The sequence below is a fragment of the Gavialis gangeticus genome, unplaced genomic scaffold (genome assembly GCF_001723915.1).
Source record: "Gavialis gangeticus isolate Ggan-Ray unplaced genomic scaffold, GavGan_comp1, whole genome shotgun sequence".
Classification (NCBI taxonomy): domain Eukaryota; kingdom Metazoa; phylum Chordata; order Crocodylia; family Gavialidae; genus Gavialis; species Gavialis gangeticus.
In genome coordinates, this window is record NW_017729012.1 from 4704521 (window position 1) to 4718145 (window position 13625).

Genomic DNA, 13625 nt, shown 5'->3' on the forward strand with positions numbered 1-13625 from the left:
CCTCCGACGAAGCAAACCCCCGCGCCCGCCGGAGAGGGCCTGTCCGCCCGCTCGGGGGCACCGCACCGCTGCCGCCCGCACAAAGGAAGCCAAGCGGCTACAGCGCCGTCCCCAACGTTCCACGCCGGGGTCCCAGCGTTCCACCGCCGCTCCCAACGTTCCACCGCGGTCCCCAACGTTCCACCCTCCCTTACCGGGCGGCGGCGGCTCCCAGGCCGGCGGGGCTCGGCTCGGCTCGGCTCCGGCAGCGGCTGGAGGGGCGGGAGCGCGCTCCAGCTTCCCCCGGAGCCGCGATTCAGGCTCTGCCCCCGCACGCCGGGGCTGGGGCTGATTGCCGGAGGCGGGGGACCGGGGGGGGGGGACCGGGGGGGGGGGACCGGGGGGGGGGGACCGGGGGGGGGGGACCGGGGGGGGGGGACCGGGGGGGGGGGACCGGGGGGGGGGGACCGGGGGGGGGGGATCCTCGGAAATGGCAGGGGCTGCGCTCAGCTCCGGCACGGCGGGAGGAGGCAGCGGCTTCCTAGCGGCCGCCGGCCTGAAATGCAGCTCCCCGCGCAGGGAGGCCGCGGGCGGGACGGGCGAGGGGGCAGCGGCACCCCCGGCACGTGCGGCTGGGCCCCCGCTGATCTCCGGGCTCCTAACAGCGCGTCTCCCAGGGATCAGAGAGCGGGGGGGGGGGGTCATTAACACCTCTTCATTGAATGCCGGGGGGAGAAGCCCAGAGAAGGGAAGAAAAGTAATCGGTGATCCCTGTGGTCAGGAGTATCCTGAGCACACCACCTTCCCCCCCCCTTGCTGGCTAGCAGGGGGGGCCAGCATGGAAAGCTAATGGTGTCTAAGAAGGAGACCACTGCCAGCTCCGGTCTTCTTTCTGGGTAGTGCCAGGCAACAGTAGCTTTTGGGCACCCTTTAAAGGTAAGGCGTGAGACTCTGCAGCAAATTTGTTTCAGCAGGTTTCGAGGACTCATTGTCGTAAAGGCTCCTAAAGCACCTTCCAGAGCCAGCGTTGCTGAGCCCCAGCAGCAGGGCCGGTAGACTAGGCACAGGCTGCAAGTGCAGAAAGGGCCCAGTTGTGCTTATTTTACGTTATAATTACCGAGTGAAAAAAAGTAGGAGCCCACGAGTTTGCCTAGGGGCCGCTGAAGGGTTAATCGGGCCCTGCTCAGCAGTGTGTTGACAACAGGGGACCCTCCTTCAGGGGCTGAAAAGGCCCACTGATGTTAAGACCAATGGTTTGCAACCTTTTGGGACACAAGGCCCCGTCCATGACTTTTGTGAACTGAGTGGCACCGCTTCCAAAAATGAGTTGCTGGATTATAGTGCTTACCTCCTTGCAGAGAGGCCCCACAGCCGGGGTAGGAGATGGTCCAGGCAGGGACAAGCCGAAGTCCAAATTTATCTGCTTCTCTCGTCGCACCTCCGGATGCCCAAAGGACCTGGCGGCGCCCTGGCTGAGTTGCTGCTTTCGACTAATGCACCCAATGACCCTCGTGACCTGGATGACAGAAGCAGCTCTGTGTGGCCTGTCGTTACCCTGCAAAGCGGTAGCGGTCCCCAGATCCGTATTCTCATCTCCATAAATTGTCTGGCGGTTCCCAGGTACGTAACGCAGCACCGTGCACTTTGCGCCCTGCTTGCAACCCGCTGCAGATAGATGTTTCTCTCCAAGGGCCAAGCAGGTCCCATTGCAACGCGTTGGCCGGCTAAAGTGAGGTGCGAGAATCCAAAGGGAATTTGTTCCATTGGTTTTCAAGGGCTGGTCCAGCGCCTCTTCCCGACGGCTCCCAACGCGCCTTCCAAAAGGAGCCGGCTCGACTGAGCCCCAGCAGCGCGTTGCTGGTGCGTTAAAGCAGAGGACGGTCACCCTGGCTGAGCGCTTCCTACGAGAGATGGGCTACCACGAAGTATCCCTTCAGCCAGAGTATCTGGAGAGGTTTAACAGCTCGCAGCCGCACCTCTTCACAGTTCGGGGCAGGAAGCGGTCTTTTCGGACACTCAAGGACACGGGTAGCTTAGGTACAATGCAAGCAGACAAGGACATCAGGGCAGTGTTACCCTGGGAACTTGACTCGGGTCCAGGCAGTAGGGAAGAGGTGGACAGGCTGATTTTTTTTTTTTTTTTAATTTTTTTTGGGATGGGTCACACATGGCTTTTCCATAAAAGCAGCTAGTTTTTCTTTTTAAATTAAAACCACGCCAGGGCTATACGACTCTGGCTTGACTCTATATGACTGAATCTTGAATTCGGTAGCCACATGGAGGTACGTGGGCATCCGGTGGGGAGGCTTCTCAGTGATCTCTAACATCACATCTGAGATCGGCTCAGCCTTGGAGCAGATGGCCAAGGACCCTGTTAACAATAACAGTAATTTAGGAGTGAACCTAAAATGTTTTATTCTATCAAAATCAAGATATTTAGATTTGTTTTTCTGAATTATTTAACCCCCCCTTTTCTTTTTAATTTGATTTTTTTTTTTTGTAGTTTTGACAGAAAACTGTCTTTTAAAAAAAGCATTACAACATTTTTATTTAGAAAAGAAAATAATAGATGTTTTTAATTGTTTTTTTTTCTGGATTACTTCGCCCTTTTTTATTTTCGTATTGTTTTTAGTGAAAACAGTCTTTTAAAATGAACATCGAAATGTATTTAGAAAAGACCAAAAAAACCTGTGTTTTGACTTTTCTAAAATGAGCTGCTCTTTCTAAACATTTCAACATGTTCATTTTTATGTTTTCCATTGTTCTATCCCTCCCCAGCCCCATTTTTTGTGGCTGAAACTATGTGCCAAATTGAACCCCAAATTGCAAATAATGTCGGTCTTCCCCAAACATCCTTTATACATTCTTTTCTCCAAAAAAATGCTATAAATTCCCTGTAAGAGCAATGATGCATTATAGATGCAGAGAGAATAAGATACTGGGGACATCTATTTATGCATAATGGCAAACTCCTATTGTTATGGATGGAGGCAGGATCTGGCCCTGAATAATTCAGCTGTGTCCATTAGCACAGCATCTGGCACTGAACCAAGCACTGATGCACCAAAGTGTTTACCTGCCAAGGTTGCTATATGGTGCCTGTCACTAACATGTGAGAGCAACTGTTCACAACTGCTAGTGAAAACGGCTCTCAACCCCAAGTGGAGATGCACTGGAGGGAATCATGGAGGCTCCTGCTGTTACACTTCCACCATCAAGCCTGGTATGACTTCTCTGCATTAATCCTCCTCCTGGAGGCAGGAGAGAGAAGGATTTAAGCAGTGCCGTGGATGTGGCAGGTTAAAGTCACCCGATGCAGAGGGCCTAGCCCAAGGTGTATATGTGTGCCCTGTTTAAATCCTATCTTGGGCGTGTACGTAGGATTTCGACAACACAAAGCACTTAGTCACAGAGGTGGAATTCATCCTGGTGTGCTCTCCCACCCTGATTGAGTGTGAAACTGCAGCCCTGGATAAAAATACATAAGACATTGAGAGCTCAGGGCTAGGCATTCACTAGGAACATCAGTACCAAGGCTCCCTTTGACTTCGACAAAATTACAAATATTTAACTTTGCAAAGTTAAATGCCAACCAACCTGGGCAATGCCTCCCATCTGCTAATGCACTCGCAGTAAGCTGCAGCCTGACCTCTTGTTTTCTGCTCCAGGTTGGTTTCTGAGGGAACTTTCTGCTGGTAATAGAATATTATCACTGTGTGCGTCAGCATCCCTGTTGCATTGGGATTAGGGTCACAGGTGCTAACAACACTGAGCAGCCACAGCATATGGGAGTAGAAGTGTAAAACTCAGAGGAATTCAGTGAGTGGATTTTAATTCAGACAGATCCAGCTAATTAAATCATCACTTGAAGAAGATCACATGTGAAACACAGAATGTGTGTGTTTTTATACACACTTGCCAATGCCTCTAAATTAAGCTAACAGTCCTGCCTCCTCTCTGAACCACAGCATTCCCATAAACGTGCTCTGAAGATTATAGCCATTTTTCTCCTCTAATTAAACCACCTAGATAAACTTATTTTAAATTAACCAGTTAAATGTGGGGCCTACATTGGCAAGAGTGATTACTCATTTTGGGAGCCCACATTGAACTATCTTACAGGCATCTGATTTTCAGAGTCCTGTCACTTCAGATGCCCAAAAAACTGAAGGATCACAAATCACTGGTAAGATCAAAAAAAAAACAACTTTAGGCAAAAGATTGGCCTTAACTCTACATTGACTGGGAGCTGACACATCAGGACAGCTTGGTGCTGTTGCTTAAATGCTTATTTTGTATTTAGTGTTAAGGGTCTTTTTTCTTTTTAATAGGGTGTATGGAATATCCAGAAGGAGCTATAATCTGTCAGCATCGTTCTAGCTCCTTGGATAAAAGATGCATTTACATTTAACGATTCCCAGATTCGACATGGCCCTACAACTGCTTTGTGCTATACCACCACTGCAAAGTGTTCCTGAACCTGACTTAGACTCATCCCAGAGCAGGGGGATGCTTTGGTGGCAGAGGTCAGTGAACCAGTTCATAGACCGTGCCTCTTTTTTAAAAAATGTTTTTCTTTCCTGCTGCTGATCATCTGCTGATCATCTGCTGCCTTAAAGCAAATGGCACAAGCTAGAGTAGTTTTCAGGATGCTCTATCTCCTTGTTCCCTACTAAAACATTTTAAAAGCATGTCCCTTAGTTGCGTTCTTCTTAGTTCCTCAGCCAAAGATATGAGCTTAGATTTCTAAAAATAAGGTCAGTTAGCAAATGCAGCAATAGCATTGCTTGGCACTTTCTCAGTGCCTCCATCTGAGGCGCTCAAAGAACTTCGTAAAGCTTACAGCAACCTGCCGGTTTTGCTTCAACCAGTTACCAAATGTCCGGTGACTTTAGCAGGATGAGACTGTGGCCCATTAGGGAACAAAGCCTTGCACCAACCCCTCAGCAATTCACTTCCATATACTTTAGAGAGAGACAAACTGAGCCAGAGAGTCAGAGCCCAATCCTGCTGCTGTACAGCTGGGCCAGGGCTTTCACTGAGCTTCCTCTGTATTGAATAACCAAGCACATTTTCCTTTTTTGATTAAGACCTGGAGTTGACAATCAAATTAAACACAACTGCAGGAAAAAAAAGGGGGGGTTGTATTAGAAACAACTGGGCTTATTAGGTGAGAAAACATTAGCAGAGCCTCATACTTTTAAACAGGAAAATTGGTTTCAACTGTAAAATTAGCTGCTCTTGGTTACCACTGTGCCACCCCTCTGAATCTGGGATAGGATGAGCCAAGTAGAAACAAAAAGCACAAGCATTACATAGCATTAATAACTTCACGCCTGCCCTGGGCTCCCTCTTTGATTTTTGCTCCAGCAGTCAGGCAGGAAAGAGAAAGATGTATTTTTATTTGCATCAGAAGCTATGAGGAAGGGGACTGAAACACCTCATTAAACCTTTACAAGTTCTTTTTTTTAAATAATATTTCCAGGAACTAGATCATTTTAAGTCCTCTTTTTTTCTCAAATGGGCAAGCTGAGTCACCAAGAAAGAGACTTTTTAGGAGAGCTTGTCACTGAGAGTAGGTAGAAATCTGAAGAGCTCATTTCCCAAATAGGGCAGATTTGTTGGAGTTCAGCAGAGGGCATGCTGAATACTTTTGAAAATCTGGCCATTTTTGTAGGTGTTCAGATAGAAACAGCTTTGGAAATCTCAGCTGTGGGCATTCAGCACCTGATGATCGGGACCTGAATTCTTTTGAAAATCTGGTTTTGAGCAACTTCTAAAATCATAGAGCATGTTTGCAGCAAGGCGTAGGACAGAACAGAGGGTTTATATTATTTAGCAGCAATAATTTGCTTGGTGAAGTGTAATCAGAAAAAGCCCTTTACCCAGGAAGGATTCTAATCACAAGACAAGTCCTCTTTGCTGTTATCTTGATTGTTATGGCTAAAATAAGTTGTTTGTTTTTTAAAACAATAATAAAACTGAGAGAAAAAAGGCCTATCATGTGTCTCTTTCCTTCCACTCCCAGGAAATATATTTACTGAAAAAGACAAATCAAATCTCTTTAAAAAGCACGCTTGATGGATTATTGACCAGAGGTGATTTGATTTTTACTGGTGAATAGCAAAATGCTCCAAAAAAAGAGCAAAGGTTCCAACAGCTGTATTTTGTCAGGCTGATCAGGCATAAAAGTATCCCGTGTCTAACTTATTTCCTCTGTCACAGTGTGTTTTATGACCTCAGACTTCCAAACAAGCAAATGGCCATTAAAATATTTATCTATCTTCATTGTTTCTTGGGCTCTTACTGCTTCCATTCATTATTCATCATCATTGTCATCTCTACAGCAACAGTTCCCTGAGGCCTCAATAAGCATCCGATCTTCATTGTGTTAGGTGCTTACCTACGCACACAGGAAGCCAAGATTTCTGTCCTTGCTTGCACATCTGAATAGCTAACAGTCCAAGACTCGGCTTCTGCAAACACTGGAGCACCCAGGAGTTACTTACAGGAGTTCTCTCTGCGGGTTTACTGGGGCTCCTCCTCTGGATCCAGTTTGTGTATGCTTGTAGAATTTGTTCCTACAGCTTTAATGTCCCTAACAAAGTACATTACCGTCTAAGCAGGTTAGAACCAGATTCCCCTTTCTACTTTTACCGATCACGGTTTTTGTAGTGCCCCAGCTGGGCAGATGAGCCATATAACCTGGTAGCCTCTTATTTTGATATAAAGGATTTTTCACAATGCAGACTTAAGTTTCGATTCCTCAGAGAAGCACTCATTCCATGGACAAGAACAATGCTGAGGACTGCTTGGTTTTGGGGGAGTGGTTAGCCTTTCATGAAGGCTCATGAAAATCCCACCCTTTCTTGCCTCCAACATCATTGGTTGTTGGCAGAAGTGTAGGTATTTAGGGCCGGATCTAAATCTCACTGAAGTCAATACAAGTCCTTCCACTGACAACCCTGTTGATCTTTCTTTCAAGAAAGAAATTTGATGGGAGAAATTCTTTGGCACCAACTCAAAAGTTCTGGGTGGCATTCTGGAGACCCGCTTGGGACATCCAAGACTAAAGTAGGATGCTCTACTGCTTGTGGTGTCTGGCAGGGAAAATCTCCATGAGCAAATCGCTCTAAAGTTACAACCAACAGCACTGGCCTTTAGGAGAAATTGCATGCACCTTCTCCAAGTATTTAGTTTTGATCACTGTGTCACAGTATCTATGGCAACTTCTCACTGGCATTAGCTCAAATGTTTTACACAACTGAAGAAGAATGAAAAACAGGATATTTAATGTGAATGAGCAGAACAATTACCAGGGTACATACATACACACACACACACACACACACTCCTATTAAGTCAGACAGAAGAAATTCCATTTCTGCTAAGGCAAGTCCATACATATTATAAAACACTTGTTTTAAAAAATAAAATAAGATGTGCGCCTGTCCCATTGCCTCAGGAAGAAGTGTCAGGCAACATCACCCTCACATGCAGACACAGTGAGAAGTGTCACAGGGAACCAAAGGATGGTGCGAGGACCAGGAACATAAGTTTCCACCAAGGACTGGATGTTTGCACTCATAGCAAGAATATCTAGAATTGATATGTGAACAATGTGAAATTTTGGCTCCAGAGATACCAGCAAAGGCCAGATTTCACCCAAAGTGTCTTGAAAGTATAAATGCCTCGTATTTCAAGGTTTAAGTCAATCTCTAACCATTAGGGTTTAAAATGGGAACTTCATCAGGAGCCCACATCTGCTTACTGCTATATTATTGGACCTTCCCGAGGCACCTGGTGTTGCCAGAGGCAAGATGCTGGATCAAATCCAGCACAATTTCCATCTAGTCTAACTATCACCTGGGAAAAGGCGATTTCAGCAACTGGTGCTATTTCAGTACTCTGTAAATCATCCACCCATCTGTTTTACCACAGCACATCACCCCTTTGCAGTGCCCGGCCCTGTTACCTTTCTGAGTACCGGTTGAGCTCATTTGGTTAAAAGATAGCAGGCACCATATAAAGCCTGATCAGTCAACTTCAGCTTGTCAAAAGCAGCTTGATGTATTTTGCATGAAGGTAATTAACATGTCTTCACAGGGACAGTCAAGGAGCAAACCTGCAAACGATTGGTATACAGAAAAATTCAAGCATTTCCCCAAGAACACAACTGATTGGAGATTAGCTAATGCAGCCTATTAGATGCAGATCAGGTACATCACTTTTTGTTTTAATGCTTTGGCTTGAAACAGGTCTTTTCATGCTTCTCGCACTTAATGCTAGGAGCACTATGTTTGAGAAACGTTCATTTCTCCATCACAATGAGGAATCTCCTTGCAAGTGTTTTAATGGGTGTGTTCCTGTCAACAGAAACGTGACTATTGGGGCACACAAGCTGAGTGAAGGATTCACTGTTAATATTGCATTAATTGACAACGTACAATGAAGTCTCACACCTGTTTATTATAAGTAATTCATAGATAACCACTTCTAGTACACATTTCCATATTGGTTTTAAGCTCAGTGACACCCAAACTTCACCTAATTGCGGGTCTTGTTAGCAGTTTGCCAGGAGCCAGAAGGCTGTACCTACTTTGTGAAAATGATGAAAGTTGAAATCACTTTCATCCATAATAGAGATGTAAGGCTTGAAGACTATATATCCCAGCATGCAACACCCCATCATGCTTGGGCCACTACACTAAAGGGGAGAGAGTGATGGATTTTGCTGGGCTGCATTTGATTCACATGCCTCATTTTGGCCACATCAATCTAGCTCATGCAGCTGTCTGCACGCAATGCTCTACAGTGAGAAAAACAAAGGTTTTTGTACTGTTGGAATAAAAGCAGTGGTAACAAAGTCATAGCTACATATTCTTCTCTACATTTTTGTTTATTGAGACAAACTAATTAAAAGGCACAAACATAGGGCATATGTTTACATGGACATTATAACAAACATATACATTAAAAGTGTAGGAATGTGTTTCCTTTCTGCTAAACAGAAAGTTCCTAAGCTTTTATATATACAAAAGTTGTACAATTTGATGTCCTAAAGTACAAAAGATCATTTATAAAATTATTTTACACTAAAGTTCTATTTTTTGTTTTTTGTTTTACTATGTAGTCCAAGCCCCTAGAACTGTTTCACATAATGATACAGATACCTGTCACCTGACCTAGAAGTCTGGTATTTGCTGCTTGTACTGACACGGTGGGGTAGAAATGGAAGCAGTCCATTTTGACTAGTCAGTCCTGCTAGCATTCTGTAAAATGCACGCACACTAATCTCCATTGCTTTCAACTTCATTGAGAGAAAAACACTGCAACTTTAGTTGCGTTTTTTCCTCCCCCCCCTCCCCCCAATGTAAAGTCTTGGTTTCAGGGGGTTCTTTTTAAACAAAGTTTTAAAAATGTGAATATGTGACATGATAGTCTAAAAAGTATATCTGTTTCCCTAGACTCTGCTTTCTACTTTATGTACAGATAAACAGGTTAAGAAATAAAAAGCACATGTAGTTTAAACATGTGTGATCATTTGTGGTGCAGTTCTGGGCTGGACAGCTCAGACTGCCACCCCCAAAACCCACACAAATTGATAGAAATGTGTTAACACAATAGAATAGTAACATAAAAATGATGATGTTTGCAAATATTTACAAAGTTGAACAGATTTGCACAACACTTGATTAAGAAATAGGGGGGAAATTAAAAGACGCTCTCGGCTTGTCCTGAAGGGGCATCCTACCTAGTTAGTGGTTAGAATAAAAACTGTATACAATTTAATATAAGACAAAACTTCTAGTGAACAACTAACACATCTGTCCCCTGCTGCATCATCAGCAGGTTCTGATTGGGAGAGAGAGGGCATATACATCATACCCCAGCGCCTCCAGAATCTTCCAGCTTAAAGCAATATTTCATAAGTTCAAAGCACTCCTTTTGCTCCTAAATAAGAGTCCCATAGGGTTCTGACTTTTCAGAGACCATGTTTACATACATTTCAACTCCTCTTCTGTCAGCCATGGCTGTTTCTCACTAAACATTAAGTTTTATTTATTTATTTTTTTAATGTTGACTACAATGCTATATTCCCTTAGGGTAATATGTTGGGTAATATTTACATCTCCAAATATCAGGTCACAATCCCTATTATATGTTGAAGTGAGAATGATAAGTTATCATATGCTTTGCATATCAGAGCTGGTATCACCTTTCCCATAGGGAATGCTGCCTGAAATTATCATATTCCCAAAGGTAAAATGCATATTTTCTTCCAAATGCATTTTTTAAAAAAAATGACAACATTATAATGCATTTACTCATTAAAAAAAAAAATTAACACAGACGAAAATACTACACTAGCTCTGAAACAGTGGATTTAGAACTGGCAAGTTAAAATTAGCTATCCACCCTGTCAAGGACATGAAGGAGGGTCTTTGCTAGTGTTTAGATTAAAATTATTTTCTAAGTTATCATTTCTGGGGTAAAACAGTAATGCTGATTCTTAAAGACTGCTTTGTAACTGGCAAGTAACCATCTGTCCTAGGTTCAGCATCACTGTCAGCTAAAGGTAAAACTTGGCTTTTAACGAAGTGCTCCAGTGATCAGTTACAAACTCAGATTCAAACAATATGAGCCAAATCAACAGGGAAAGATGCTATTATGGTCTCTGACTGGTGCATACTGCCCCAGTTACTCAGCTTGACTTTATTATTACATCATTATTATTATTCATTATTATTATTATTATTATTAACAACTAAAAAAAACTGCTGGTAAGGATTCAGTTGTAATCCTCTTTAATACTGTTTAGAAATTCTTTACCAGGGAGGAGACGTGGGCAAGGCTTGGGGCAGGAAAGGCATGCTCTCTACTGGTCTCATTGCTATATTTAATGGACCAGCTAACGTCATTGGTGTTGGGAGGTTCATAGGAGATGTGATAGTGACTGGATGCGCTATATTCACCGGAGCAGTTACTGGGGTAGGTAAATTGACTGGTGTTGTGAGCGTTAATGGCGATGTCATGGATAATGGACTTGTTATAGTTACAGGATGCCCTAGATTCATCGGACTGGATATATTAACTGCACTTGATACATTTACTGGACTTCTCATGCTCATTGCAGCTGCCACTGTGACTGGGTTTGTGATAGTCCCAGAAGCCACAGAGGACGTTATACTGAATGGAGTAGTAAGAGTCACAGGCGTAGTAGCAGCAGTGGAGGTTTGGCACAAGTTAGCAGCTTCTAAAAATGAGACATAAAAAGACAGAAAGTTTTTAACACATAAAAAACCATGGACAAGATTTAAAATAATAACAATCATAATCATAATAAAAATAAAACCAAACAAACAACAACAAATTCTGGAATAATTTTCTTTAGAATATATTAGTAAGTTAAACTGTTAACATTCTACAGCCTACAATAAATATAACTTTCATGCAGCTCATTTGAATTCAAAATTCTTTCCTGGGAAGTCAAGCGAGGTTGTCTTATAAAGAGGGTTTTGATGTTCACAAAAACAGTATCGTACAATCAGAAAAATCCTCTCAAGAGGAACATTATAAGTAGAGGAGAGAGTGTACATACCGAATGGTACGTACTCTATAGCCTTCTCAAAGGTGAACTGACATTCTGTGAAGGTTTTAAAAAGTCATTATTAGGGACTGATAAGCAAAGCTGGTTTCAATATTTATCTGCTTATTTCAGTCTTAAATTATTTCTGCTAAATTGTTCCACTGCTCATGGTAAATTTATCCTAGCATTTTTCAAGAACACCCAGCCAGCAGATCTTATAACCCCCATTATCTCCTCAGCATTTACATTAGCTACAATTCCACACCAATATTTTACTCTGTTTTGCAATAAGCAGTGACTAGTGCCAAACAGGCAAGAACCAAGAGGACCCTGCACTGAGATGGAAGCTCCTGGGTCTGTTCCCAGTTGGGTCTAGCAGGGGCCGGACACTTTGTGAAGATGATACAGCCAGGCTCCAGAGAAGAGGCAGATGACTCCACTAGATATCAGCACCACCTGCTGGTTAGCCATAGAACAAAGATCCAAAAACAGAAGCAGGCTGGGGGGGTGTGGATAAAAGAAAGGGATGACTGCTAAACAAACCGACAAAAATATATTCTGTATCAACGTTACGGCATTTCCAAAAAACATGTCTTGTTCCCCATTTGTAGGGTAGACACCAAGCTCAGTCTACATCTGTATTTCAAGAAGTAAACTAAGAGCCAAAAAATCCACCCTTGCCATAAAGCTCTACAAACGTATTAAGACAATGATTTCTTTGACAGCAACATTAGCCCCATTCAAGGGTCCCTGTTGGCTGTTCAAGTCAATATTAATGTATGGGGGAAAATGGGGACTTAAAGAAAAAATAAAAATCACAAAATTAAAAATACAGTTTGAAAGAAAAAAATGATTTCCACACTGTTGTCAAAGCAACCTGGAAGGTGGCACTAGTTTATGAGAACTGGTGTGAAAAATATTATCAATAAAAGTGAAACTGACTGGTCTAGGTTAATCTCCCCAACCCAAAATACACAAAGGGGAAAATACACATCCTCCCATCCTTTCCCAAAATAAACAAAGTGGTCCTTGGACATGACAACTTCATTAAACCAGCATTACTAGCTTGAGACTTATGAAGCTTGGCACAATGTGTCATCCCCTCCTCCCCCCCGCCCCACTACTTCCTTTTAGTGTCATTATCTTTTTTTTGGTAACAAACACATTGCATAATATCGCTGTAAGAAAGCAGGAAAGTAGAAACAAGGCACAGAAAAGAACAGGCAGAACAAGCCTCATTTGGGTTTTTCTATACCTCCCACTTCATTTGCTTGCTCCTAACATTACCGTCTTATCATTAAATTGAATAAACTTACTAGTAGGAGTCAGAGAGATGAGAACTATAAAGAGCAGAAAGATAGAGTATGAAGGAATTGTGGTGAGGCTGAGGGGAAAGGTGAGTGCAGAATATTTCTGTTTCAAAATGAGAGTTAATGAAAAGCCCCAAGGGGATACGAGGAATTTGGCATAAAACATTTAATCCAAGGAAGCCATGTGATAGGTATTAGAAACCAAACTTGTGAAAAGAATACATTAACAGTAACAGGAGATTTCAAACCACTATACTGCAAATAAGGCACTGCATGGAAGCAATCTATTCCTCACACAAGTCACAGTGATCAACAAAAGGAAGCTATTCAACTTTGATTTCAGTAGGCTAGGGGCAGATGAGTTGTGCCTTGGCAACAGCAAATATGTTCTGTTTAATTTGGTAATGAAAATGAATGAATGATACCAAGCAGCAAAATATAAATAAATAAATAAATCTATGAATTTTGGCAGACTTTGGACAAATACAGTTTAGCCAGGGATTAAAATGAATGGGAGAAAGTGGGAGAAAAAGGACAGAGGAGCTATGAAAAGTGTTTTAATGCAAAATGATGTCCATGAAGAGATTCTGTATGTGCATGTGCTAAAGAAGGGCAGAAATCAAAAAGCCTCTGCCCTTGAGCACACCTAACAAAGCTTCCTCATGAAAAGCCTGTAGTCACCTTAGGCCCGGCTAAGTTACACCAGTACAAGTGTCAGATATCTGTAGTTAGAATCAGTTTCAATG

At 43.1% G+C, this 13625-nt stretch overlaps 2 protein-coding genes and 2 long non-coding RNA genes across 6 annotated transcripts in view; 1 reads left to right on the forward strand and 3 right to left on the reverse strand.

Moving 5' to 3' along the window:
* CUEDC1 (CUE domain containing 1) overlaps window positions 1-230 on the reverse strand; it is a 96155-nt gene extending 95925 nt beyond the window's left edge. For both annotated transcript variants that reach the window (XM_019511078.1, XM_019511080.1), the window contains exon 1: window positions 195-230. The gene's annotated coding sequence lies outside the window, so the exon portion shown is untranslated. The remainder of the gene's footprint in view (window positions 1-194) is intronic.
* Window positions 231-2576: 2346 nt separating this feature from the next.
* LOC109293248 lies at window positions 2577-9771 on the forward strand. 2 transcript variants are annotated; one of them, XR_002096276.1, is made up of 3 exons: window positions 2577-4505; window positions 6327-7535; window positions 8086-9771. It is a non-coding gene; the product is annotated as an uncharacterized LOC109293248 (long non-coding RNA). The 2 variants fall into 2 exon arrangements; XR_002096275.1 differs by lacking the exons at window positions 6327-7535; window positions 8086-9771 and adding an exon at window positions 6008-6267.
* Window positions 4550-8090, reverse strand: LOC109293249. The gene is made up of 2 exons (XR_002096277.1): window positions 7955-8090; window positions 4550-5099 (listed from the first exon to the last, which is right to left on the reverse strand). It is a non-coding gene; the product is annotated as an uncharacterized LOC109293249 (long non-coding RNA).
* Window positions 9772-10707: 936 nt separating the features above from the next.
* The window catches only part of VEZF1 (vascular endothelial zinc finger 1), a 27385-nt gene continuing 24467 nt past the window's right edge, over window positions 10708-13625 (reverse strand). The window contains exons 7-8 of the mRNA XM_019510946.1: window positions 11582-11626; window positions 10708-11236 (exon numbers count right to left, since the gene is read on the reverse strand). Coding sequence (XP_019366491.1) covers window positions 10809-11236; window positions 11582-11626 — 473 coding nt within the window. The 3' untranslated portion in view covers window positions 10708-10808. The remainder of the gene's footprint in view (window positions 11237-11581; window positions 11627-13625) is intronic.